We start from the raw sequence: 26,479 nt of genomic DNA, 5'->3' as shown, positions 1-26,479 counted from the left end.
AAAACCTGTTAAAGGGATATTTACTCACACTTATGTCATTCCAAACCTGTGAAGATGATTTAAGGTTTTCTAAAGAATATTGAAAACAAAAACAGCTTTGGTTCCCATTGACTTCCATTATATTTTTGGACCATACAACGGAATGGGAACCGAAATAGTGTTCTTCAAAATATCTTCTTTTGTGTTCACCAGAAGAAAGGAAGTCATACAGGTTTGGAAGGAACGTGAGTAAATGACCGAATGTTCATTTCTGGGCGGACTGTTGCTTTAAGAAAGCAAGTAATCAGACATAAAAATAGTTTGGCTCTGTTTATTTTTGGAAAGAAAGGATAAAAGGATCAAAAACATTACAGTAAGATCTGAGACAAGAATATTAAAACGTCTCCAAGTAACCCTGATATGTCTTCACACAGATTATACAGCAATCTTCAACATGTGGCCGTTAACAATGTGTTTGTTCAGAGAGTCAACAAAGCCCGAGTGGATGTGTAAATGTGCCTACACAGCTGTTATTCAGTGTAGTTTCAGTGTAGCACGAGACAGCAGCCACCGCAGGATTATCTGTGTAAATCAACTAGCACCGGACGTGAGGGCGCAAACAATCTGCGTCTTTCCAGGGCACATCTGGTGACCGATCGGCATTCTGGGTTACTCTGCGACAGACTTGAGAAGAGAGATTACGACAGTCACAACCATGAAAATAATATTCATTTACAATCAGTGTTTTGAGGAGTGAACTGTCAGGTTGGTAAAGCATGAGTGTAGCCAAAGTTAATCTCCAACAGAGATGCTTTGGGAATTTAGCCAGACGCTTGATTGCACAATAATCGGATAGAGGATTTGTCCAGCTGGACTGACACTACGCATGGGGCCCGGAGACGGAGACCTGCTTCTGACGGGGTGCTAATTCACACATTTAGAGTGTGTGGATAAAAGACAGGATGCCGCCGTTGAGAGAGAGAGAGAGAGAAAGAGAGAGAGAGATTGGGGGTTCAGACATTGCTCATTCTATGACATCATTCTCTCACCATATACCATTCGGATGTGACAACGGGTGGGTAGCTGGACTGTGAACAGAGTTTGGAATTCAGTAGCCAAATCGATTTTTCAAGAATCAAATTTATTACAATGGCATAGTGATTCACAAGTCTTTTATTAGTGGTGATGGATTTAGTTGTCAAAAGTAAAATGTAGGAGAAACAGATCAAACTCAGGTTCTCAAACTCAGTTTAAAAAGAAACATGATTGTTTTAAGTTTGCGTATTGAGCTCTTGGTGAGCACATACTGTATGACATTTCTTTTTATTACAAATCTTAATGACCCCAAATTTTTGAATGGTAGTGGTAAATTAATGAACACACACACACACTTTGACAAAAATAAACCCTCAGAACAGATGTAATCTACACTCTTAGAAAAAAGAGTTCTATATATGTAGCATAGGGTTCTTTACTCAACTCACAAAGGACATTTAATGCTAAAAAAGGTTCTATAATGAGAAGAAAGAACCCTTTTGGCACAAAGGTTCTTTAAAGGCTATTATTCGTTCTTATATTACATTATTCTGCAACATTTTGTTGTATGTAATTCAATTGTTTATTAAACTGTTTTAACTTAATATCACATTTTAATCATGCTGATTTTGGAGGATAAAAACCGAAATGGCACTCTTCGTCTGATATTGATTAATATTAATATTGATTAATAAAAAATGTATTAATCTGATATTGATTAATACGAATTTTGTGATCATTCACATGCATCGCATTTTAGGGGTTCCAAATACGTCGCGCTTTAGAACCTTTTAAGGTTCTATATAGAACCTTTCCTTCTAAGTGTGTACACCAGATATTTACTGTTAATGTTTCCCAAAAAAAAGACATTTGGCCACAATTCCTGTAAGTTTCCCATTTTTAATACATTGCACCACATAAAACTTTCTCTCCTCATCTACTATTCATACATTAACCCGACACAAGGGCGTATATTTCGTGCATACTGATTACGGAATATTTTTCCATGTCGACCTGAGACGGCTTACTGAGCAGAAGAAACTAGAGATGAGTTTTAGGAGAAGAGTGTAGTCATGTCCTTCCCTGTCAGCACTTTCTTCTCAGATCGATAAAAGCTGACTGTTCATCCACTGATCAGCCTGCTCTGCATTCAGATGTTGAGCGAGAGCAAGCGAGGGAGGGCGGAGGGGCCAGGCACTTTTAAACTGAGGAGACCTTCTGGCATTCACAAGATCAAACTTGCTCCATGTGAGAATAACTCCAGTGCCTGCAGTCACAGTGTGTTTTAAAGCAGCAGTGTTAAAGAGAACTGATCCACACGTGTTTACCGTTACAACTCTAGGGATTCAATGTAGTGTGAGGCGTCCCTGACAGGAAGTGTCTCGCCTGTGACTATCTATCTGCCTACCTGCCTATCTATCTATCTGTCTGTCTATCTATCTATCTATCTATCTATCTATCTATCTATCTATCTATCTATCTATCTATCTATCTATCTATCTATCTATCTATCTATCTATCTATCTATCTATCTATCTATCTATCTATCTATCTATCTATCTATCTATCTGCCTACCTGCCTATCTATCTGCCTACCTGCCTATCTATCTGCCTACCTGCCTATCTATCTATCTATCTATCTATCTATCTATCTATCTATCTATCTATCTATCTATCTATCTATCTATCTATCTATCTATCTATCTATCTATCTATCTATCTATCTATCTATCTATCTATCTATCTGCCTACCTGCCTATCTATCTGCCTACCTGCCTATCTATCTATCTATCTATCTATCTATCTATCTATCTATCTATCTATCTATCTATCTATCTATCTATCTATCTATCTATCTATCTATCTATCTATCTGCCTACCTGCCTATCTATCTATCTATCTATCTATCTATCTATCTATCTATCTATCTGCCTACCTATCTATCTATCTATCTATCTATCTATCTATCTATCTATCTATCTATCTATCTATCTATCTATCTATCTATCTATCTATCTATCTATCTATCTATCTATCTGCCTACCTGCCTACCTGCCTATCTATCTGCCTACCTGCCTATCTATCTATCTATCTATCTATCTATCTATCTATCTATCTATCTATCTATCTATCTATCTATCTATCTATCTATCTATCTATCTATCTATCTATCTATCTATCTATCTATCTATCTATCTATCTATCTATCTATCTATCTATCTATCTATCTATCTATCTATCTATCTATCTATCTATCTATCTATCTTAGCCTATAAATAAAAATATATATTTTTAATTAGTTTCATTCAATTTTCTTTACGGTTTTTCTCAGTCGCTTTGCATTTCTCCGATCAGAATTGAAAATGTGCAAAACTACCTGTTCAATCTTCACATCATTGTGTCACTTGTGCACATCAAAAAAGCAGTTTCTCATTTATTTGATCAAGTTGCAAATGCTTTGGTACATCCATGCAAATGATAAAGTATATTCTCTGCTGTTTCCGACATTATCAATTGCTTATGTGATGTTGATCAAAATGTATTATATTGCGTCTCTGTTGAATAGTCTCATCATTTAGGCATTAGTTCAGCATTTAAGTATTTACATACAAAATGGTTGAACAAGTTGTCATAATCAAGCATATTTCTATTAATTTCCATTAGACTTTTTTTCTAAATCTGGCCTGTTCACATTTTTTTTCTTTGTGCTATGCAGTGCTCTTTTCCTTTCTGTATCACAACGACATGGTTTGTCAACAGATTACAGTACAAACAGTAAAAGTGTAAATGTTAATCTTGTCCAGTCTCTTACAATCAAACTCCCACATACACTAAGGTGTAACCTACAATTTACAATGATTTTCATCAAAACTTTAGCCATAATTTATACATCCATCCAGAGTACACTGTTATATTGACTACATGAATAAGCAATTTGAGTGTCTAATCCGTACACAATGACACAAGGACCGACATGTTTATTGACAAATATATTATACTTTTGAGAGATGAACTAAGGATTTTGAGCAAGAGAGACTGCCATTTGTACGAATTGTTTTGAGAAATGGACTTACGTTTTACAAATTTCAAGGATGATTTGAATGTACCAAAGCGACTGAGAAAAACTTCTATTATTAAACCATATTAAACCAAAAGAGAATATTTTACACAATAGCATGAAAAATATAATAGCATGAAAATATACCGGAGGTCATATTTCGAGTAAAATTAAGTATGAGGGGAGGCCTATATAAGTTCCTTTTTGCCAAAATATATAAAATATATCAAAATATATCATGAATTCTGGAGAATTCATTTCTTTTATTCTACAGTCTCAGATTCCTAGTTGGTTTATTTAAATTTGACAAGGCATACAAAACATATATTTGATATAGTGCACCTGACACTCTGTTAAGCCAGTTGAAACTGTGTTTACAATCGGCGTTCTTTTTTTCCCTTCACATTGAAAGCGAGTTAATTGATCCACGTAAGCCCTCTAGATTTGGCAACTTCACTTTCTTTGGAGATGCTTTCCGGCTCATTAAAGATTTAGAGGAAATTTCAGTCACTCAGCGCCCACAGGAGATGCCGTTGCATTTTTACTCAGCGCCTTCCTTTTTTTTCTTTCCTTCTCTTGCATGATGTTAGCTACTGCTGGAAGCTCTCATTGTATAGCGCTAGCTAATGAGAGAGAGAGTATAAAGGATGGGGAGGGAGGAAAGATCTCAGCTTAGCTAAGCAGAAAGATGACCCATTGCTGCATACAGTAGACATCTGAACATACACGGTGATGGTGTGATTTATATTTGCGTTCATGCTCGTTCAAAGCCGCCATTGTGTAGCCTATCATCCTCACACATATTCTTTGAATGAAACTACTCTCAGCCGTACAGCCATATGAGGAATAATCCTATTGGCCTGTTTTAGAAACACATTAACAGCCAAGACTAAATATAGCAGGTAGAGTAACTGCACAGTCTCGCAATGCACCATGGGAAAACAGAAACATTCAGTCCAGATTTTTTTCTCTAACCACGTCTGGACAACATCACGTCCAGAAAACATCACCGTTAGACAACGAGTTGTCTGTTTGTCACAGAAAAATCCTGTAGCTTGTTTAGATTTTGTCACTTCTCATGAATTTTCCATGAATCCAAAGCGAATCCTCCCCCATCCTACTCCCAAAGGGGACTGAGTTTGTCCCCATGTGTCCACAAGCAATAATCCCCCATCTGCCTGTTTTCATGCCGCCTCAGGTCTTGGGGATTCTTCAAATCACCATGTAATAGGAATTTGCATTCCTCGTATTTCATTGTTCGGTTGTTTCAAAAACAGCATGCATATTTTTTTATTGGTTCTTGACTGCATAAATAAAAACATAATTTCGCCAAATTAAAATAGATTTCTCTCAGAATGTGTTCACACTTGGCAGGTTTGGTTCGATTAAAACGAACTCTGGTTTGATTGCTCTGTTAGTGCAGTTCATTGGAATAAGTGTGAACGCTGCCATCCCCAATCTGGTTCACACTAAGGCTATGTTCACACGGAAACAATCTGAAGAGAAAATGCAAAAGTGGCGTTGCGTTTTCACTTTTTATTCTGCGTTTAGACAAGCGTTGTGGGTGGGAAATCCGTGTGCATATGGTGACGCAAAAGTGTGTGAAATTCAATGTAGTATGCACTCCAGGTGGCTAGGTGGCGATGTGAAGCACTGCCACACAACAACACCAAGTCCGCGCGCCTGAGTACAACCTTCCCTGTCTAGCTGACTTTTGCGTTTTCACCCTTTAGATGCTAATGCGGCGGTGAAGCGTTTTTAAGATTTCCACTCTGGAGGGTGGTTTCACTTTTTTTGCGTTTTTAAGCCCCAAAAACGCTGTCGCCTTGTAAACGAAAGGCACATCCGATAAAACGTTTTTACGTTTTCACCCGGAATCGTTCTTGTGTAAACAGGGCCTAAACAAGCATTTGTATTTCGAACACATTTTCTTGGGGTTTCGGGTTCCTTCCAAATGAGTTCTGGTGCCGTTCTACACAGGAAGTGATGTGCAAACCAAGCATAAAATCTAAAATGCATTTGAGAGGCGCTCCAAATCCATTAAACTTCAGAAACACGACTAAGTTGACAAAATAAGCTAAAAATGGTTTGATAATATATTTGCATATTAAAGCCCTGTTCTGCCACTCTGGAACATTTGAAACTCTTGTGCAAGTCACTTTCTGGCTGGTATAATTAGGCAACTGTATCCCTCTGAAGCTGTTCAGCGCCAGCTGTTATATGACTGGACGTCCGGAGGGAGCTGCCTTCATTGTAATTAACTCACGGCGCAGAAAAAAAGAGGGCCACCACTCCAGGTACAAGACTAACGGTCCAGTCGCCACGAGCGTAGTATCTGCTATTCACAGCTTGTTAACTGTATACTATAACAAAGTGAGTGCTCTTATGAACTTTGTGACATTTAACATTTTGCAAATTTTTTTTTTTAACAAAATCTCCTGATTCATACCGTTTATTTTAAGAACACACATCCATATTTCTTTCTCGGTCATCTCCTAAAAACAGATCCTCAGTGCAAAGTGGCGGTGTTGAACCATTTATAAATGTGTACCGTAATACAACTGGACTCGTACAGACAGGTCGGGATTTCCCATTGAATGGCGTGCGATGGAAATGCGAAGGTCGAACTCGGCTAAATTTAAAGGTCACCCAAAAATGAAAATTAAGTCATTAATTACTCACCCCCATGCTGTACCAACACCGTAAGACCTTCGTTCATCTTCGGAACACAAATGAAGATATTTTTGACTAAATTTGAGAGGTGGATCACTGCTACATAGGCTGCCTCTAAGGGATCGAAACGTGACGGCCCAGAAAGTCAATGAAGAAAATGTTTAAATATTCCATGTGACAACAGTGGCTCAACTATAAGTTTATCAAACGACGAAAAAACAAACAAAAATAACGACTTTATTCGACTATTCCTTTTCTTCCTTGTAGGCCTGAGACGAGAGTTCAAGAGATTTCCACGACGCATGCACGAAAACTGAATTGAAGTAGTTGAAGGAGATTGCAATTCTCGTGCATGTGTCGTGGAAATCTCTTGAACTCTCGTTTCAGGCCTACAAGGAAGAAAAGGAATAGTCGAATAAAGTCGTTATTTTTGTTTGTTTTTTTCCGCATAAAAAGTAGTCTCGTCGCTTGATAAACTTTTAGTTGAGCCACTGTTGTCACATGGAATACTTAACATTTTCTTCATTGACTTTCTGGGCCGTCAAGTTAAGATCCCTTAGGCAGCCTAGATGTAGCAGTGATCCACCTCTCAAATTTAATCAAAAATATCTTCATTTGTGTTCCGAAGATGAACGAAGGTCTTACGGGGTTGGTACAGCATGGGGGTGAGTAATTAATGACTTAATTTTCATTTTTGGGTGAACTAACCCTTTAAGGCTAATGTTATCAGATTCTTTGACAGTAGCGTCTTTTTTTTCTTATTAAATTGTGTAATTGTTCTAATGATTAAGAAATGACTCACTTCACTTTAAGTAATCTCAGTAATCATTAGTCATTGTCTCTAAGTTCTTCTGTGGATTCTTCAGTGGCATTAGCCAACACAACCACACATGTACAAGAGTTTACGTGCGACCACCGGAGGGAGGCCAAACGATCGCATTTACTGACATAGTTTCTTGCTGCTGCCAAGCTGTGGGCAAACATTCCTCTAATAGCCTCGCTGCTCATTAGATGTGACGTGATTCCTGCGAGGATAGCTGGAGGTTTAGTATAAGAACCACCTGGCGCAACAGTTGGACTGGATTTGTATGATACAGAGAAAGACGGCAGGATTGAGTCAGCGGGGTGAGCTAGGCTAAGGTGTTCCCTGGTTATGGATCAAAGTGCTAAGGTACTCCAGATGGTTGGGACAGGTAGCCTGATTATTTCTTAATGGAAGCTAATGGTCCATGAAGACGCTTGGCCCAAGAAACGTTCAAGTGTGTCGGCTGTAAAACAATAACTATCCCTGGACATCGATCTGTCGGTTTTAGAGGCTGCAGTGTGTGCTGAGACTTTTAACTCCTCAAATGTTTGTTGTGTGGGATGGTTGTTGCTTACTTACAAGGGAATTAAGGGTTCAAGCGTGACCAGATGGAAATCTCTGGTTTAATCCATATACTTGGTGTGTCACTAGGGCAAAGGTTTAAACCCTGAAATTAGCTTGATTTATATAACACTTTACAATACAGAATGTTTCAAAGCAGCAAAGTGATAAACAGGGACATGATTTAATGATGCAAACCAAGTTCATTTCGGCTGTACAGCAGCTCTAAACGAAAATAGTGTCATTGTTTAGCTGAAGTCAGTTCAGTAAGTTATTAAATTCGTTAATTTCATTTGGAACTTGGAAAGAGGTTGTTTAAATACAGAGAATTTGATCTTATATGCATCTCATTTTCATACGATGAGCTATAAAACATGCAAAAAACCCTTTTTAAAATTGATGATTATATATTTTATTACATAAATAATATAGTTTTGTGACCACTTTGGTCAATGAGATTTTTTTTTATAGTCTCTCATGTCTACAAATATTGTTTGATCAAAAATACAGTATGAATATTCTGAAATAATTTAAAATAACTATTTTCTATTTTAAAATTGTTTAAAATGCAATTTATTCCTGTGGTGCAAATCTGAATTTATGAATCATTACTCAGTTTGACTACATTACTCAGTTTTCAGTGTCACATGATCCTTCTGAACTGATATTTGTCAATGTTGAAAACAGTTTTTTAAATGGAAACTGTGATTTTTTTTTTCTTTAGGGAACTTTTTGGTGGTAGTGTATAGCTATAAAACATGCAACAAATCATATATATAGTATTGTATATTTTAATATTAGTTTCTTTTTTATTATTATTGTACATCCTTCCTTAATTTTGTACCACTCTTTATTTGATAATTTTTGATTTTTATTTATCTTTGTCTGTAGGAAAACCCATACCTGTGTAGTGACGAATGCGATGCCTCCACTAAAGAACTCGCCCATCCTCCAGAGCTGATGAAAGATCGTGAGCGAACTGGACTCATCACGTACTGGCAGACTGTAACATGGAGTCGATTTCCTGACCCTCTTCTGGCCAACATATCCTTATCCTGGAACAAAAGCCTTGAGTTAACAGATGACATCCAGATAACCTTTGAGTACGGGCGGCCCACGATAATGGTGCTGGACAAGTCCCTGAACTATGGGCGAACCTGGCAGCCTTACCAGTACTACGCTGATGACTGCTTCGAGACCTTCGGGATGTCTCCAAAGAGAGTGCAGGATCTGTCGGCAACTAACGTGACCAGAGTCATATGCACCGAGCAATACTCTCGTTGGGTCGGGTCCAAGAATGAGAAGAACGTGATGTTTGAGGTCCGGGACCGCTTTGCCATATTTGCTGGGACAAAATTGCAAAACATGGACAACTTGTACACACGGATGGAGAGTATGAAAGGCCTCCGAGACTTTTTCACCTTCACCAACCTGCGGCTTCGGCTGCTGAGACCTGCGCTCGGAGGAACATACGTACAAAGAGACAACCTGCTCAAGTACTTTTACGCCATCTCCAATATCGACATATCAGCAAGGTAATGATGCACAACACTATGTTACTCTTACTCATGGATAGTTGTTGCTTTTGTAAATTGTTTCATCGCTCATTTTTTAAGGCTTTTTTTGTCATTTTATTGAGAGAAAAAGTAGAGATATAACAGGAAATTATGGGAGAAGAGAGAGAGAGAATGGTATAAGATAAGGGTGTGAATCGGGCAGTTTGTCACGATATGATACGATATCGATTCTCTCAGCCAGCGATACGATATTTGATGATACCTCAAATTCTGGTATAATCTCCTCAGCTGTTGTTGTGATAAACAGACAATCAATAAATACAGAGAGCTTTTACCTCACCATTAACGTACTGTTTTAGCAAGATTCCGTAAAAAAGTTTCAGCTTTTATTTTTACGCCCTTTTACGCCCTGAAGAAGATATTATGGGTTCATTAAAGGGTTAGTTCACCCAAAAATGAAAATTAAGTCATTAATTACTCACCCCCATGCTGTACCAACCCCGTAAGACCTTCGTTCGTCTTCGGAACACAAATGAAGATATTTTTGATTAAATTTGAGAGCTGTATAACTACCACATTGGCTCCTAAGGGACTGCCTCTTGACGGCCCAGAAAGTCAATGAAGAAAATGTTTAAATATCCCAAGTGACTACCGTGGCTCAACTATATGTTTATCAAGCGACGCGAATACTTTTTGTGCGAAAAAACAAACAAAAATAACGAGTTTATTCGACTATTTCTTTTCTTCCTTGTAGGCCAGAACGAGACTTCCATACGATTTCCACGACGCATGCGCGAGAATTGCGATCTGAAGTAGTGTAAGCTGGTGTAAGCAGATCGCAAATCTCGCGCATGCGTCGTGGAAATCTAAGGAAGTCTCGTTCTGGCCTACAAGGAAGAAAAGAAATAGTCGAATAAACTCGTTATTTTTGTTTGTTTTTTCGCGTGGGGGTGAGTAATTAATGACTTAATTTTCATTTTTGGGTGAACTAACCCTTTAAGTTAGTTGAAAATCCATCTTCGATCACTTTTAATCAGCTTTGATGAAACTCCTCTCAGCTAGCGCGTCTTTTCAAAGTGACTAGCAGCCTTGTCACCTGACCTGAATACTGCGCACCGATTCGCTAAAACAGACTTTTCGGTTTGTGTTCACAAACAAAAAGGGTGCTTGTCTTTTTTGCTGTAAAACATGAACTCACGATGCCTTGACAGTGGAAAATACCGGCTTTTGTGAAAAAGGGTTCAGTCAATCTTGTCAGGCATCTATTTCAGCTGAGAAAAGTTACGTGAGGATGTAGAGAGTGACAAAATATATTGATATTTTATGTGTGGCATCGATGCATTGTATCGTTACACGTTTGATCGATACATTGATCCAAATCAATGTATTTTTACACCCCTAGTATAAGAACACACCTTCTTTCAAAGTTGAATTTCGTTTTATCATAGAAATAGGAAATAATCAGAGTTTTATTGACAGACTAGGAAGAGTGGTGCTGCAACAATGTAAAATATATGAAAAATTTTAAATTAGTATATTACTTTGTATATACTCATTTGTTCTATGCGTTGAAGTGATCAGCTATGAGAAAAATGTTCAGCAGCAAAGGGGGATCAATGCACGTCCCAAGACTCCGGTAATGCAAACCCTCAATCAATACTTATTCTGGTATGTCAGGGAGGAAATTGTTTTAACGGCGACAGAGAATGGGATGGCTTAAGTAGACAAATGGACATGCAGAGAGCAGCCTATCACGGGGCTGACTGATGTTTCAGTGTTTCATAATGAGAGGACCGCCAGAGTGGAAATGTTAAGCTAATACCCAGCGGAAAATTGTCCTGGGATATTTTATTCATTCCACAACATTGGGATGCGTTTCAGCAGAATTTGAATAATAAAAATGGCAAGGCCTCCCTGATGGCCTGCCTTGTGTGAGTACTCGTCTAAATGGAGTCCACGGGGTTGGTGGGTGTTGGGCTCGAAAATCAGATCAGACTCTACGACCAGTGACACTTCCTGCATCACTGCCCATTTCCCCTGCCATCAAGCATTCACTAATAATCAGTGCTGATTACACTAAATAGCCTATGATAACATGGGCCAAGAATCCTTAATTGAGGAAGATGAAGTGTTACTTGTTTAAAGCAATTAAAGTACGGTGTTCATCTCCATATTTACCTCTTTATTTTGTGGCTTGTTTGCCAGGAGACGTTACGTGCGCTCTGATAATGATGTTTGCCTTTTCATCCGAAGTGCCAGCGATACTACCAACTCAAATTTCTGCTGAAGGCATCTAAAAATAGCCTGACTGAACAATGAAAACATATTCCTCAGTTGTTTTTTTTCCCCCCTGCTGCTTTGATGACATTCGTGAAAAATCATCTTGATCAGCCCCTTTCCCGCTAAAAAGAAATGTTTAGGAGGCATCGTGCTGTACAGCTCGCCACGTGTCTGTGAACATAATGAGACACAACCGTTCTCCCTGTGAAGCTCGTCTTGCGGGATTCGTTTTTTTGCCCAACACTAATATGTGAAAAGATAAGACTTGCGTTTTATCCTCAACTTCTCCTCCCTGCTCCAGCTTGCTGCAATCTGACGTGAGATACAAGACAGTAGAAAGAGTTCCCAAATAGGCGTCCCAGTAGATGGACCGGATTTGGAAACGGGGAAGAAAGCGGGAGGGTGGGCTCGTGTTCCATCAGACAAATATCCCAAAGACATTGCTTGAACCTTAATTAAACCTGGTAAGGGAGGAAATAAATAAATAAACACCATTCCCAGGGTTCATGTTAATTTTATGCAAAGACTCCAGTTGATCAGATGCATCTCTTGTTCCCGTTCCCCCTTCCCTTTCCTCCCATGAAACCCTTCTGAAAATCCAGTCTTCCTGCAACCTGCATATCAAAGACGCTAAAGATGGCTGGTGAATTTGGCATGAGGCATTATTTGATAAATAATGTTTTGTAAATATACAGAGAACCTGATAGGGCATTTCGAAAGATCAAGGTCGAACGGAAATAAAACGGGTCAGAACTCACATCTCAGAGATGCCCTTGGGCCTACATTGGCAAAGAGACAGAGGCTATGGAGGGAAGGTAAGATGGAGGAAGCTCCAGAGGTGCCACGAGGACAACATCAGGATCATTCCGTCTTTATCACTCGTGTGTGGGCAGAAACTCTATCATGAAAGCACCACCATGAAGAGGTGTTTTGTGGAGAATCTAGAATCCCTCAGAGATTGATTTACACCCACACTTGGATTGTGCCGTTGTGCTCTTGTATTAAATGTAAGTGCTTGTGTTTTCAACCATTTAATCACCAGGCCAGACAACACCAAGACATATTGATATATATATAAAGAAAGAGGTTGAAAAGTACATACCCGCCACAGGTTTGTACACACCTACTTGTTCTGTGTTATCACTAGTGTTGGGGAAAGTACTGACGCTTCAGCTTTCCAACCTACTGACAAAAAGTAGTATTTAAACGTTTGTTAACCCAGAAATTAAATTATTATTAATTACACACCCTCATGTCGTTTCCAAACCCAGACTTTTTCATCTTCGGAACACAAATGAAAATATTTTTTCGGAAAGAGCTTTATGTTCCACAATTAACAACATATGCAACTACCAATTTGACAACATAATGTTCATAATGGTAAACGGAAGCTCAAGCATGTTCGCTTGACATGCAAGAACCGATTATGTTAATTCTTGTGTTACGCACAATTGAGCGTCCTCAAGAACCAATGAAGTGTGTTTTCCCGCATCAAAGTAAGGTTGAGCTCCTTATGTTCGCTAATCAGTATGTGAATAAAAGCCTAAATTCAATCTGTTCATCATATGAACGTAATCAAGTCTCTTTAGAAAATTTTGATTAAACTGCTCAATTCATATGAATTAGTTTTACAATCTCTTTATAAACTTTTAAGCGTCAAAGTGGTAGTTGAGTAGCTATCAATGGAGAAATTGTCATTGATCTTCATTTGTGTTCCGAAGATTGTTTTTACTGTATTTTTGATCAAATAAACAGAGTCTTGGTGAGCTTAAGCGTTTTCGTTCATAAAACCAAACATATGACCCTCAACTTTTGAATGGTAATATGAAACTGTAAGCAAATTTGCATACTAGAATGTGTAGTATGGTAGTATGCTAATCCAAACACAGCCATACAAATGGAACGTTTGCACTGACGCCTCAGGTTGTGATATGCAACGTTCATCTGTGTTGGTTGATATTTAGCAGTCACGATGGGTCTGATGGGTAAAGCCAGATTTGGCCTCATGATCATGGACAGACAGATTGGGAAGATGTGTCTGAGATCTGGGCAGGACCATTTATTCAGTCTGACCCTCATTCACCTCCTTCTTTGGTCCCATTAGGAAAATGTCAGTCTGTCAGAAAGGTGTCCTCCTGAGGAAGTGAAAACTCTGGACATCAGATGGCATCTCTTGATTCTCTATGCATTTTTTGTGCTGTTTGAGAGGCACCTGAGCCCTGAATCTAAGGTTTAATACTGACAGAGAGGGTGTGAGAGACATTGGCAGGTCTTGTCAAAAGAGAACATTGGCAATTTGTAGCGGGACAGTTTGGGAAGATCGGGCGACACCAGTCAGGTGCTGTCAGGCTCGTCTTTCTTTTGAAACATTTGTTTCCAAGGTCAAAATGCACTGTAAGATCCTATAAAACCAGTGAACAATACTGAAATACCCTCTGACCCTGATGAATATCCTTATTACTCCACTTATTTTTATGCTAATTAGTGGTGATTTGGCATTGGTACCAGCAAACACTTACAAAAAAACTACCATGCTGGTCCTGAGTACCGTGTAAAGAGAAAATACATGAATTTCAGTATTATGGCATATATAAAAGTACTGTTTTATTTAAAAAAAAAAAAAAAAAAAACGTACGGTGTAACACATAAATATACTATAATATTGAAATTAATGTTATTTACGTCTTACTCCAAAGTTCTTACAAAAGAAAAAGATTATTACTACTTGGTGAGGTTTATCAAACAGTGTGGTCCTGCTGGTTTGCTAGTAAAAATGGTCACATGCGGACACCAACATCCTTTTTCAATTTTACCCTGTTTTTGCTTTAGGATGTCTTTTTTTTTAATCATTGTTGGGTAATTTCCCTCTGCCTCTTCACACAAAGCAATCCCTTTATGTAAGAACATAAGGAACATCTCTGAGCGCGGACTATACAGTACGTGATGTGAGTTTATGAATGATTCATTGCTCTAACTGAGGCTCAAATGCATTGTGGTTGCTTTAGTTCTTTGGAAAAACAAACAAACCAGTGTGCAAAACCCAAAGGCTGATGCTAAACTCACAACACTAGCAAAAGTGAATTAGCTGAGCACTTTGCAATGTTAGTATAATCCAAATGAGAGCTCTCCTCTACTGTACACACCCTACAGAAACATCCCCACATCCCTTTACGCTGGTCAGAATCTATAAATCACAGTCACATGACTATCTTACCGGCATAGCTTTTTTGATATGTTACTTTGCTCAGCTGGGATCTGTCAATACACAGACATGCTGACAGTTGCTTAGTGTCTACAGTGCACTGTGCCGTGAATGACCTGACAGGCCATCGTTTGCCCATCCCTGCTGAAAACACCAGCACATGTTGTGTTCTGGATGCTGGTCTGGATATTCCCATCTAGCTTCTAAAAATCAACTTCAATAATCATTTTATAAACCATTTGACTTTTAAATGTAACTAAGTGAACAGGACTTGATTTCATCCACAGGGAACTGATTGGATTGTGAAAAGTGGATGTTACATACCACAATGGAGCGAGACCAATAGCTGTTTGGTTAGCATTGTCCAACAGTCTGTACTGCTTGCTGTGAGTGGCATCAGCAGAAATGGAGACTCCTGCCGGGAGAAAAGAAAATTACATAGACAAATGTTTATTACAAATTTTGCTCACGTATAACTTTTAAATATTTAATGTGATTAATAACAATGCGGTAACCTGTAGTATACCGAGTATACTCATTATATGCTATTTCAGAAGCTTAAAAGGCGTTCAGGATTCAGGATTTTGGACATCAGGCCTCATTTCCAAGTTAGCTTAGTGTTATTCATCAGTGGAGACCAGTCGTTCCAGTTGCATAGGCACAGGTCAACGGTTAAAAACTGTTTTACCCACACCAAAAGCAAATAAATTCTAACGCCAGACTATCAATGCAAATGTCTGTTGAGAGAATAATGTTAGAAATAAAACTACTCTTGCATCTCAATGATCGCAATACATTTACAGGAAATAGTTTCTCAGCAGCGGCAGAATTTTACTTTGCTCCGGTTAGTAGTACTGCGCAGAAAAGTAAACATAGAACTGGGACTACCTGCAGAACCTCTCTCTACTTCTCTCTCGGTTGCCTTGGTAACTACAAATCACTCCGCTGCTGCTGTAGACTGTGCTAATAAATACATGGAACAAAGTATAACTATTGCAATGCAATGAAAGTGTAGTTGGATTTCTAACAACTCTCTCAAAAGACATTTACATTGGTAGTCTGGCGTTATAATTTATTTTTTGTACTGTGGAGTGGGTTAAACTGTTTTTATTGGCAGGCGAGCAGTTAGCGTTGACTCGCGCTAGCCTAGCACCGGCGAACTATGCGACTGGAACGTCTGGATGAAAATTTTTGAAAACTGTCTCCACTGATAAATAACACTAAGGCTAACTTGGAAATGAGGCCCGATGTCCAAAATCCTGAACCACCCCTTTAAGTTTTGCAAACATGGACACTTTTACACTACTTATCAAAAGTTTGATATATAAAAGATCTGTAAGATTTGAGTGTTTTTGAAAGAAGTCATTTATTTGATCAAAAATACAGTAAATTTAAAAATAACTGTTTTTATTTAAATACATTTTAAAATGTTTTTTTATTCCTGTAATGGCTCCACATTACTCCACTCTTCAGTGTCACTTATAAAACAAAAAAATCTTTCTGACCCCTAAACTTTCAGACTGTACTATATGTTTGACTCATTTAAATTAAATATTTGATGCTAATTTAGACTCTTAGATTCACATTTTTTCTATTTACGTTGATTTAAAATACATACCAATTCATTCTGGACTAAAATGAATATGACATGGCAAAAAACAACAAAAAAATCTGTAAAAGTAAACGCTTGAAAGTCTCTGAGGGCAGTCATGCAAGTAGTTTTTTTTTGGACAACAGAGCTGTGTGTCAACAGATCAATGAAGGCCCCCTCTCAAAGGCAGTCGGACACATATGAAGAGTCAAGCACAAGCTAAGTTTCCTTTGGACAGAGCCTTGAGCGAGCTCCATGCTTCAGAACTATAGTGCTACATTTTCGTGCACGTTTGGTTTAATCTCGCATTCTCTTTTTTCATCTTGTTTAGTGTGGGTCTCTTACCATACTGAACCAATCAGTCTCACGGCAGAAACAAAGTTTGAAGTTTTCTGCAAGCTTTGAAGTATAGAGAGAATATGCAATCTTTGGGTTCCTTCTATAGAATTTTTTTTTTTTACATTTTCTGCTAGAGTGTTCCGGGTGGTTGCTAAGGTACGCTAGCTGGATTTTTTTGTTTCAAACAGAGATAATGATTCTCCCACGATTCTGAACAGACAAGTTTGCTGCAGTCTACTTAAAACGTTTAATTAATCTGAATGAATGAAAATTGAATTAACGATTCAGTGATCACTCAGAAATACATAACTTGTTTCATTACTGGATGAATCAGCGTTGTTGAACTAATTTCTTGAATGAATGATTCAATGATAAAATACATTTAAGTCACTCATCGCCACCTACTGGTGAAACAAAATTTATTAAACGATGTAATTGATTCCTTCTGTAGACATCAGTGTTTATATCTGAATTATGACATTTTATCCCAGTAATTATATGATTATGCAAATATTTGTAACAGAAAGAACAATAGTGGGTGGGTGAAAAGACTGTTTGTGAAACCGTTTCATACCAAAATGGGTCACCTATACGTTTTCTGGGCCAAACACAGATTTGAATGTTCTGGTGTGATTTTGTCAAATAGACACAGCCGAATCATTGTCATTTTAGGAATGATATCGCGTGGATGTTTGAATCAAGATAGCAATCTTTTACAGATTAATCATGCAATAGCACAGGGGTTGGCAAGTAAGTTTGGCATCGGGCCAAAAAAAAAAAATCAATTCAATCCTAGATGATGGGCCAGAACATAGTCAAAGATTTTAAGAACTGAATTACTGTTACTCCGTGTTAAATCCTGTAGTAGGACAGTCATTAATTAAAAGCCAGATTTGTGTGGCGGTGTCCGGGTTTTACACTGGATAAATCAGTATAGCAGTAGTGACGCGTATCCTGGCAAGTATCTTCATTCACCAACTTGCAACACAGACCGCCTTGCTAAAACACACATTGTGGGAGATGTGGAATGGATAAAATTAAGTGAAAAAATAAAAGAGGACTTGAATAAGCCCATTAATGGCATGTTTGAGTCATGCTCTTAATGAACTATGTTTTATTTCCTCTTTCCATATTGGGAAATAATAAATGTGTATCTTTTTAATTTGCTTGTTATACAATGGAGCCTAACTTATTGTAGTAATTATTTGACGTAGCATACTTTTACACTCAGAGTTATTCCTTGGCATCCTCACGGCATGTAAAGTACTAAACTGCATTTTTTTTTTTTTTATTGTTTGTGTGCTGGAGGTAAGTGACACTGTTACGTCGTGGGCAGAGTAATGGGAACATTTGCTTGATGATGAGAGAAAATGGGACTATCAAAGAGTCAAGAGAGTAGACAACTACTGTATGTGTTCATCCTACCTAGTTTTGTAAATGCAAAGCCGGTGTGTCTTATGCAACGAAGCTATCCACATACTCATTTGAATGTCTTTCAAAACGTTTCAAATTAAAAGCTCTCAATTAATCTCAAAGTAAAACATTGCTGCAAAAACCTCTGGTACTTTTACTTTAAATGCAAAATCATTAAAGATGAAGTGATTGTGAGTAACTTGCTGCCCAGAACAGATCTATATCAGAACCAGCCTCTATCAAAATAATCTTGCTCTGGGCCACCTGTAGCCGACCACGGTCACAGCGATTACTAACGCCGTGTCTACACTGACTGGACGCAACCGCTTGAAGCTGTCTACAGTGGACACTACAAAGCGAATGTTACAATTCCATTTATTTTTTCATGTGAAAAGTAACGAGAGCATTTGAAGTTCATCAGAAATAGGATCTGTCATCTTATACCGCATCCAGTGTAGACAGCTTTACTGATTATAATGGGTTTTATCTGCTTTTGCCACGTCACATCTACAAGGCGAAAATAATAAATCTGATTACTTAGAAAAGCTGTTGCACAACTCAACTATTCACATGGAGTATGTACACAGTAAACAAATTCAGCATATTAATGGTAAAAACTGTAAAAATGGTACGGTACAACCTGTTAATTGGTTAACGGAAGTTAATCAATCTAAAAGGGCATTTACAGTGAAATATTTTTACAATTGCAGTTGTTGGAAGTAAAAAAGGAACTTATATTTTACAGTGAAAAAAAATGAATTGATGTCCATTTATTTTCGTTTTTCATTGATACGTCTGTATTTTGTACATTAGGGTTTTATGGTACATTTTATGTTTCTAAATTAATGTTTATTGCATTATTTTAGTGTCGTGTGTTACCATGATGGTGTTTTGTATTTGTGTCCATGACACTATACACCTTTACACTAGTACTTACCTCAGCTTGTGTCTTCTACATGTGGCTTTTTCATTACCACCTGTGTTTTTTGGTGCTTGTCACTGTATTGTAAAGGTACAAACCAGATTTTGCATTTTAAAATTGTTATATTAACATTACATCAGTATGTTTTTTCCCCCCCATTTTTTTCTGTTGTACACAAGTTTAATATTTAATATTAAACCCTAACAGCAATAGTGAATATAGCAAGCTCAAAAAAAGTTTCAAATGGCCACATCTTCACATTTAAACATCATTGGTGTATTTGATCATGATTTTCACCACACTGCGTTGCGTGGGCGCATGTGTGATCTGCAATTTTTGCTTTTGTCTGCAGTTGCATTCGTGTGATGTAATACTTGCCCTACTTTTAGGTGAAGATTATAGCAATACGTCGGTACAGTTAGAAGGAGAGAGAGCGGAGAATGTATTATAAATGCTCAGGTCTTGGCAGAGCTGCTCTTACAGTATTCCCACTGGAGCTCCGCGAGTTTGCTTCTAAAAAGCCGAACACCATCAGCGCTGACCATCAAAGATGAGTCCTTGGCCTCAGTTACTCTTCTGCTAAGGTTACATTAGCAAAGCGGCCAGGGGCGCAAACTCAGGCTTGCTTCCTCTCTTCCTGCATGCTCCCTGCTGTAACATATGCAAAGATATATTATTAAACACACAGAGTAAGAGTGAAAAAAAAATACTGTGGGTTATTGGCAGTGCGAAATTCAGATGGCATAGTCTCCTAAGCCCCTGCGGTCTTTTTGGCTACGTCCACACTGCGAGCCTTAGTGCAGTTCAGATTTATTGCTTAGATCAGATTTTTCACACGGTTTTAAATTTGGCCAATATCAGATTCCAGTGTGAACACATCATGGTCCAGAACTGATCCGCATGCGCAAAAGAACAATAAAAAGAGGTCATATGGAAGGACGTCTTTATTTATAGTGTGATCTGCCGTGGAAGCCAGTAAATGTATGCACAGGGAATTAAAAAAAACAAAGAGGAAGACAAAAAAAAGAGAGCAGAATTTTTAAACATTTATGATATGAGCTTGTATATAGAGCTGTCACTGTTATGCTTATGAGCTCTGACACACCACTGTCCTTCACTAACTGTCTTTCGCAACCGTCTTGTAAACATCGGGTATGTAAAAGTGACTCCCATGAGCACAGAATTATGACAAATGTTGATCTAGAGTGACGTAAAAGTCGCATGAATTCCAATTCGACTGTTCAAAACTGAGGTCTCATTGCAAAATATCTCCCGAATCAGATTTAAAATGACATATGGAAGTGGCCCAAATCAAATGATCACATTCAATGTAGTTTTTGCTGTTCACACTGAAATCACCAAAAAAAAAAAACAAAAAAAAAAACAACTTGGGGCACATTTACCTGCAGTCTGAACGTAGCTGTCAAGTTTGTGCATGCTACTGAAGTCGAGGACAAAGGAACCTCAATTTAGTTGCTTTATTTACAAAACTCAACTTTCAGGACCAAAGGGAAACCACTCCAGGACTTCAAAAACACACATCGACGACGACCGACCAAGACTGAACTGAAGGAAACTAAATACAGAGATTGATGAACATTGATTAGTGAAGACAGGTGAAACATATGATGATTAACAAGACACAGGTGACAACGATGATGACAGAATGCTGGGAAGTGTAGTGCAGAGACAGATGAGGACGACAGGTGGAAGTGACAGTAGCATTGTTAGCTGCTCTCGCACTCGTTTAGGCATCTTAAACACAGTTACTATTTGAAACCTATTTGTGTAATTCTTTCTCCTGTACCAGCTGCACTACAGAACTCTATTGCTATCTGTGGTTGGAAATCGCAAGTTACTAACAGAGTTGTTCGGCATTGACATCTCTCTAGTCTGTTTGAGCATCCAAACAGATTGACACAGGAAGGCTCAACCTTTTGAGTGAGTTTGAGGCGGGAGTATTGGTTGTCTAGGTAATGGGAAGTTCAATAAACCTGTTTTTGAAAACATCATTGAAGTAATAACTACAGTCATAAACTATAAAAATGGACACTAATGTCTTTTAAATTAAATTAGCACAATGTTAAATGTGGGACGCAACAGATACTTTCTTCTTTAATGTGACGTACATCTGAGTGAAATGGATTATAAAAAAGTTGGATGGGGACCTGGTTCTATCTATTGGATTTTGATTGGATGGAGGCGGACCTAAATGTGAGAATGGAGATGACTGTAAGAAAGGGGCGGGGTTTAAACAGTCTCTATGATTGGAGAAGTCCTGCACACAGAGAGTAGTCTGTCGTTTCACGGGAAGATCGAGTTATGATGTTTAATTCAAACTTACGAGGTCAAAAAATAAAAAAAGTATCATGCATATGAATCGTTCAGATCAATAATATGCATTTAGAAAATAGATGGATGCTGCTATCATTCATGTGCTATCGGAATATTTGTATTTGGACATTATTGCCCTCTCAAGTCATATTTACTGGGAAACTGATACCTGAGCTGGGCGTGCCATAAATATCAATCATAGGGGAGAGGAGAACAATTGCTTCTGTGACTTTCCACAACAGCTACATCGTCTTGTCTTGTAGAGCATACTTGTATGAACAACCGAATTCATACACAGCGAAAATTGCATGCATTCAACCAAAATTCCAGTACCGTCAGCACAGACTAGATAGCACTGTGAATGTTAATATTGTTGTCAATGAATGGGATGCTACATTTTATTCAAAATGAAGTAGCTTCAATACAGTTTGGCTTTAATAAGATTTCCCTAAGAAATAGGCAAAAAAAAAAAAAACTGATTTCTAAGCTTGTAATCACAACTTTAGAAGAGGGAAGTAGGAGATTTCTGATAGCATGTGAAGAATGGCAACTTTAATTGCAGAAAGCCACAGTCTGTAATGAGCCTCATTTACATAGAACGGTGGTGTGCTTGAACTGAAAAGAATGGCAATGACTTTTTTTATTGAGAAAATCAGAGGTGAGATTACATAACAAACAGCAAAACAAAAAGAAAAATAACTTATAATTAAATACAAATTCCTCATAGAATAGCAATGGAATCTCTATTTTATCGCATTTAAAACCTGTTAAAATTCAGTGAATTAAGCTGAGGCGCTGCAAATATTAATGACATTTTTAATATTTTTGCTATTTGGCGCTAGAACCGGAGCAAAAAATCACTCCACCTTTAAACGATATCGATCCAACAATGAATGTTACGGAGTTTTCTACAATCCCAGGTGGTGAGAAGTTTGATTAAAGATAAGTGCAATTTCATGGCTAAGGCAAGACTTGTGAAAGGAAAATAAAACACGTTGATGCATTTTGCATCAAAGCTATATAAGAAAGCTTTGAAATAAGTTTGATATTTGAAGATTTTTTTCACCCAAACTATTGACATCTATATCTGACAATCAAAAGGCACCTTCAAAGCCAGCATTCAAACGCACTGAATGTGAGAGCTGGATCAAGCCAGAGCCATCCAATAACCCAACACAAAGAATCAACCGACATTCTTTTTCATTCTAGTTTGCGGCCCAATACTTGTCTGTTTACATATGCATTGATCTGGCTAACCCATCCACCAGAGTCTGTTTTCATCCATCTTTCCGCACAGAAGTGGGTATTATATGACTAATGATGCACTCTCGTGGCTGTGTATGATTAAATTAACCCATGCCTTTTACCCTGAGCCCAGCCATCACTTTTTATGATGGATGAAAATCGAAAACCCCCTCAGATGTGCACCCCCCCAAACAACGTTCAGAATACGTCTAATAAAATTAGCCATTAACAGCCAGAACAAAATTGCACTTTTTGAACTTTTGTTCCTGAAATTTTCTCCATAAGTGTCCCTCAAATTTTATTCCACAAAAAAAGAAAATCTGCAATTGGCAAAGTCAGTCAATTAAAATCAATGGGATCACAATCTAACACTGTTTTCATTTGATAACATGAAATAAAAGGCTTAAACTTATTAGGTTTGGCAATTAAAAGTGGATTTGTATTGAGAGGACTACACACCGTGAAAAAAAATATTATTGGTTTAACTGAAAAAGTAAGTAACCTGGTTGCCTTAAAATTTTAAGTTGATTGAACTGGAAAAAGTGAGATAATAAATTGGAGATTGATTTAATCATCAGAAACTCAAAATAATAATGATGAGTTTTCAACTAAATAAATTATTTAAGTTGATTTGACAAAAAAAGAAATGTTGTTATAAAAAATCTTGAATTTTTTTTTTTACAGTGAATCTTTTTCAGAGTACTTACATTTTAATTATGTATTGGTATATATAGACAGTTTAAACAAATTTGGGAAAAAGTTTTTTTTAGAAACTTTCTACCTACCGCACCTTTAAATTAATTTTCGCAATGCTGATGTTATTAACATTACCAATTTGAGAACAGTATCATTCTCAAAAAGTATCATTTGCACGGTTTGACGTGATATGATTTAATCAGCACAATTTACTGCAATGCTTTTTTTGTGGAATACAATTCAATGCAAGTTGGATGTTCCTTACTTGTTCAGATGACATTATCTGGAGAAAATTTTTATGTTGGTCATACTTCCAAAAAGTAGAATCTGTGATTCCGAATGCCAGTATCCACACTGGTTTGGCGACTGACAGCCGCACATTCTCCTCAAACATTGTGTTCATCCACGCTGTGCCATGCCGAGGCACAACCCAAGTAAAGTTGATAATTCCACGAATAGCTGCAATTGCAGATTTCTAACAGAGATGGCGTCAAAGAGGAAAAAGTACAGACTGCAGCTTTAACTTTGACAGTCCTAACTAAAATGCATTCATGTGTACTCTGAAATACATAATAATAAACTTTCAGAAACAATGTCACAATCTAATTATGCTGTGTATCTTGTTAGACTCCAAGCACGAACATGACATGAAAGTGTGTTTGTGTCTTTGACAAAAGGTTCATAGTGTAATGCTCAGGTATTTACCTCATTAAGACAAAGATGAAACAACGTCTTCAAACGACAGATTGTTATGTCTATAAAGGGGAAAGAATAAAAAATTACTCCTGACCTTACATTAAAAGCATTTTTCCCTTTTTCTGCCTAATATGTTCAGTTAGACAGAAATTAAAATTCCCTATTAAATGTTTTCAAATATTTAGTATACTGAATTTCTTGAACATTTTACTGTCAATTTGACAGGATTTCCCTACAGTGTAAGATACTACGTTTACGCCACAATTTTTAAAAGGTTATCAAGGAGGCAGAAAGCACAAGCAAAGGGAAAGATGGAACAACAGAAAACTGTCCTCCCTCGGTTTGTCATTCACAAGGGGATCTTTGAAATTCTATTATGGCCGTTCGGCCTCCCTGAAAGCAAGCACCGCGGGCGTAAATATCTCCGCTGCCCAGATCCCCACCCTAGGGGCGCAGAATAAAAGGGGGGTGTCCCAGGAAAGCAAACAGAATTTTTCATCAGAACGCCATCGCTCATTAAAATTTCATCTGGCCATTCTGTATGAGGACTGTATCTAGTGCAACGCCATCACAGCGGGACGTTCCTGTTCAGTCAACTGGCCCAATCCCTCCTGCACCAAAACATGTGCTTCATTAAATGCTTTTCTTTGCCCACACATAACATCATAAACACCATGACCTGCGGAAGAGCGATTTCTGATGACTCTAATTTTAAGATTCACACATCTATAGTGAAAAAATCCAGAGCTGGCATGCACACTTTACACTGCATCCACCTTCTGTACACTAAAATTTGTATTTGTAACTTTAAGTACCTGTGTTTTTAAATTTTCCGCCATTGAAATGTCCGTCTTTCCGTGCTTTCACTGTTATACGGTAGGAGTTGTTGCTAATACACATTTTCTGATAGAGCAAAACATGCGAAGAAAGAAAAAACATGCGAAGAAGAAGCAGAAGCAAGCCATAGCCTATGTAAGAAGATGCATATGTAAAATAACACGATCATCAACATTAAACAGCATATAAATCAAAACTACCTAATGTTACAGAGTGAAATGTTGACCCAGGACGAGCTATGGGACTGTGAAGCATCTATGTTTTGATCATCAATTTGAATTTGATCCTTTGACAAAAAATGAGATTTTACTCAAAATGTTACATTTTTTATGAAATATGCCCACATTAAACCTAATTGACTATTGATTAAAAAAAGAATGCATGACGCTAAAATAAATGTTTGTTTGTTTGTTTGTTTTTTAGCTGAGAGTCTTTTCTTTTGTTTCATATATTGCGTGTTCAGATATTCATACAACAAAATATTCTGGGGGCCACAACAATTTTGTGAAAATGATCAAATATGCTGGCGCTGGCTTGCAACCTTTTTTCAAAAAAGCGTTGACAGGAAAAGAGTTAAGTACAACATCATATCAGGATGCAAAATGGAAATGGCCATATTATAAATACGTTTAAAAAAACATTTGACTTGATAGTCATTTTTTTTCGTAGAAAGCCATTTTTTACTACTTTAAAGTGCTGTCACTAACAGAGGTTGACCTCCACAGAAATGAAATTTTATGAAAGGACAGATCGCAGAGAATTAGTTTTGAAATACCGAGCAGCTTGGAAGACAACTGTGTGCCCATCTCGCTGTACTCAGCATCATGAGGATGCCTAAAGGATAGAGCTCTGCGGACAGTGACGCGGCGCAGCAGGCGATGGAGTCGCATTCTGGCAATAATTGGCCCCATCGCGATGTTTCCGTGGGGGGGAGAAATTAATTATGAGGGGACCTCCCTTATTCTTTCCCTCCTTCAACTTTTTTTGATGTGCACAGGACCACTCTCCGTCTCTCTCTTCGTCTACTATCCTCACCGTCTCCGTGCCATTAATCCGTGTCTTCCACGTGAGAGGCAGCGGTGCTTGCTTTGGGCTTCCGCCCTTTCGAGCGGGAGTGCAAAAGAAGCCCTTTTCTGCATCCTGTGTGAATAATTTACAGGAGCTGCCGGTGCCAAAGCTTTCAAGGTCGTCTGCGAATCAGTAGCTGTGGTACAGGAAGGGCCTTTCGCCTCATGGGGAGCGCTCTCTCTCCCATGTCTCTCCAACCTTTTAACTGCAAATCCTCTACGCTGGAGG

The 26,479-nt window shown here is 38.0% G+C and overlaps 1 protein-coding gene across 3 annotated transcripts in view; it reads left to right on the top strand.

Moving 5' to 3' along the window:
* The window catches only part of ntng2a (netrin g2a), a 65,324-nt gene that overhangs the window by 2,453 nt on the left and 36,392 nt on the right, over window positions 1-26,479 (top strand). For all 3 annotated transcript variants that reach the window (XM_089119808.1, XM_089119807.1, XM_039664759.2), the window contains exon 3: window positions 9,003-9,646. In XM_089119808.1, coding sequence (XP_088975934.1) covers window positions 9,003-9,646 — 644 coding nt within the window. The remainder of the gene's footprint in view (window positions 1-9,002; window positions 9,647-26,479) is intronic.

This window comes from Pimephales promelas, chromosome 14 (assembly GCF_988280905.1).
Source record: "Pimephales promelas chromosome 14, fPimPro1.hap1.1, whole genome shotgun sequence".
Taxonomy (NCBI): domain Eukaryota; kingdom Metazoa; phylum Chordata; class Actinopteri; order Cypriniformes; family Leuciscidae; genus Pimephales; species Pimephales promelas.
The sequence above is the reverse complement of the archived record's forward strand: the minus strand, read 5'-3'. Positions and strand labels throughout refer to the sequence as shown.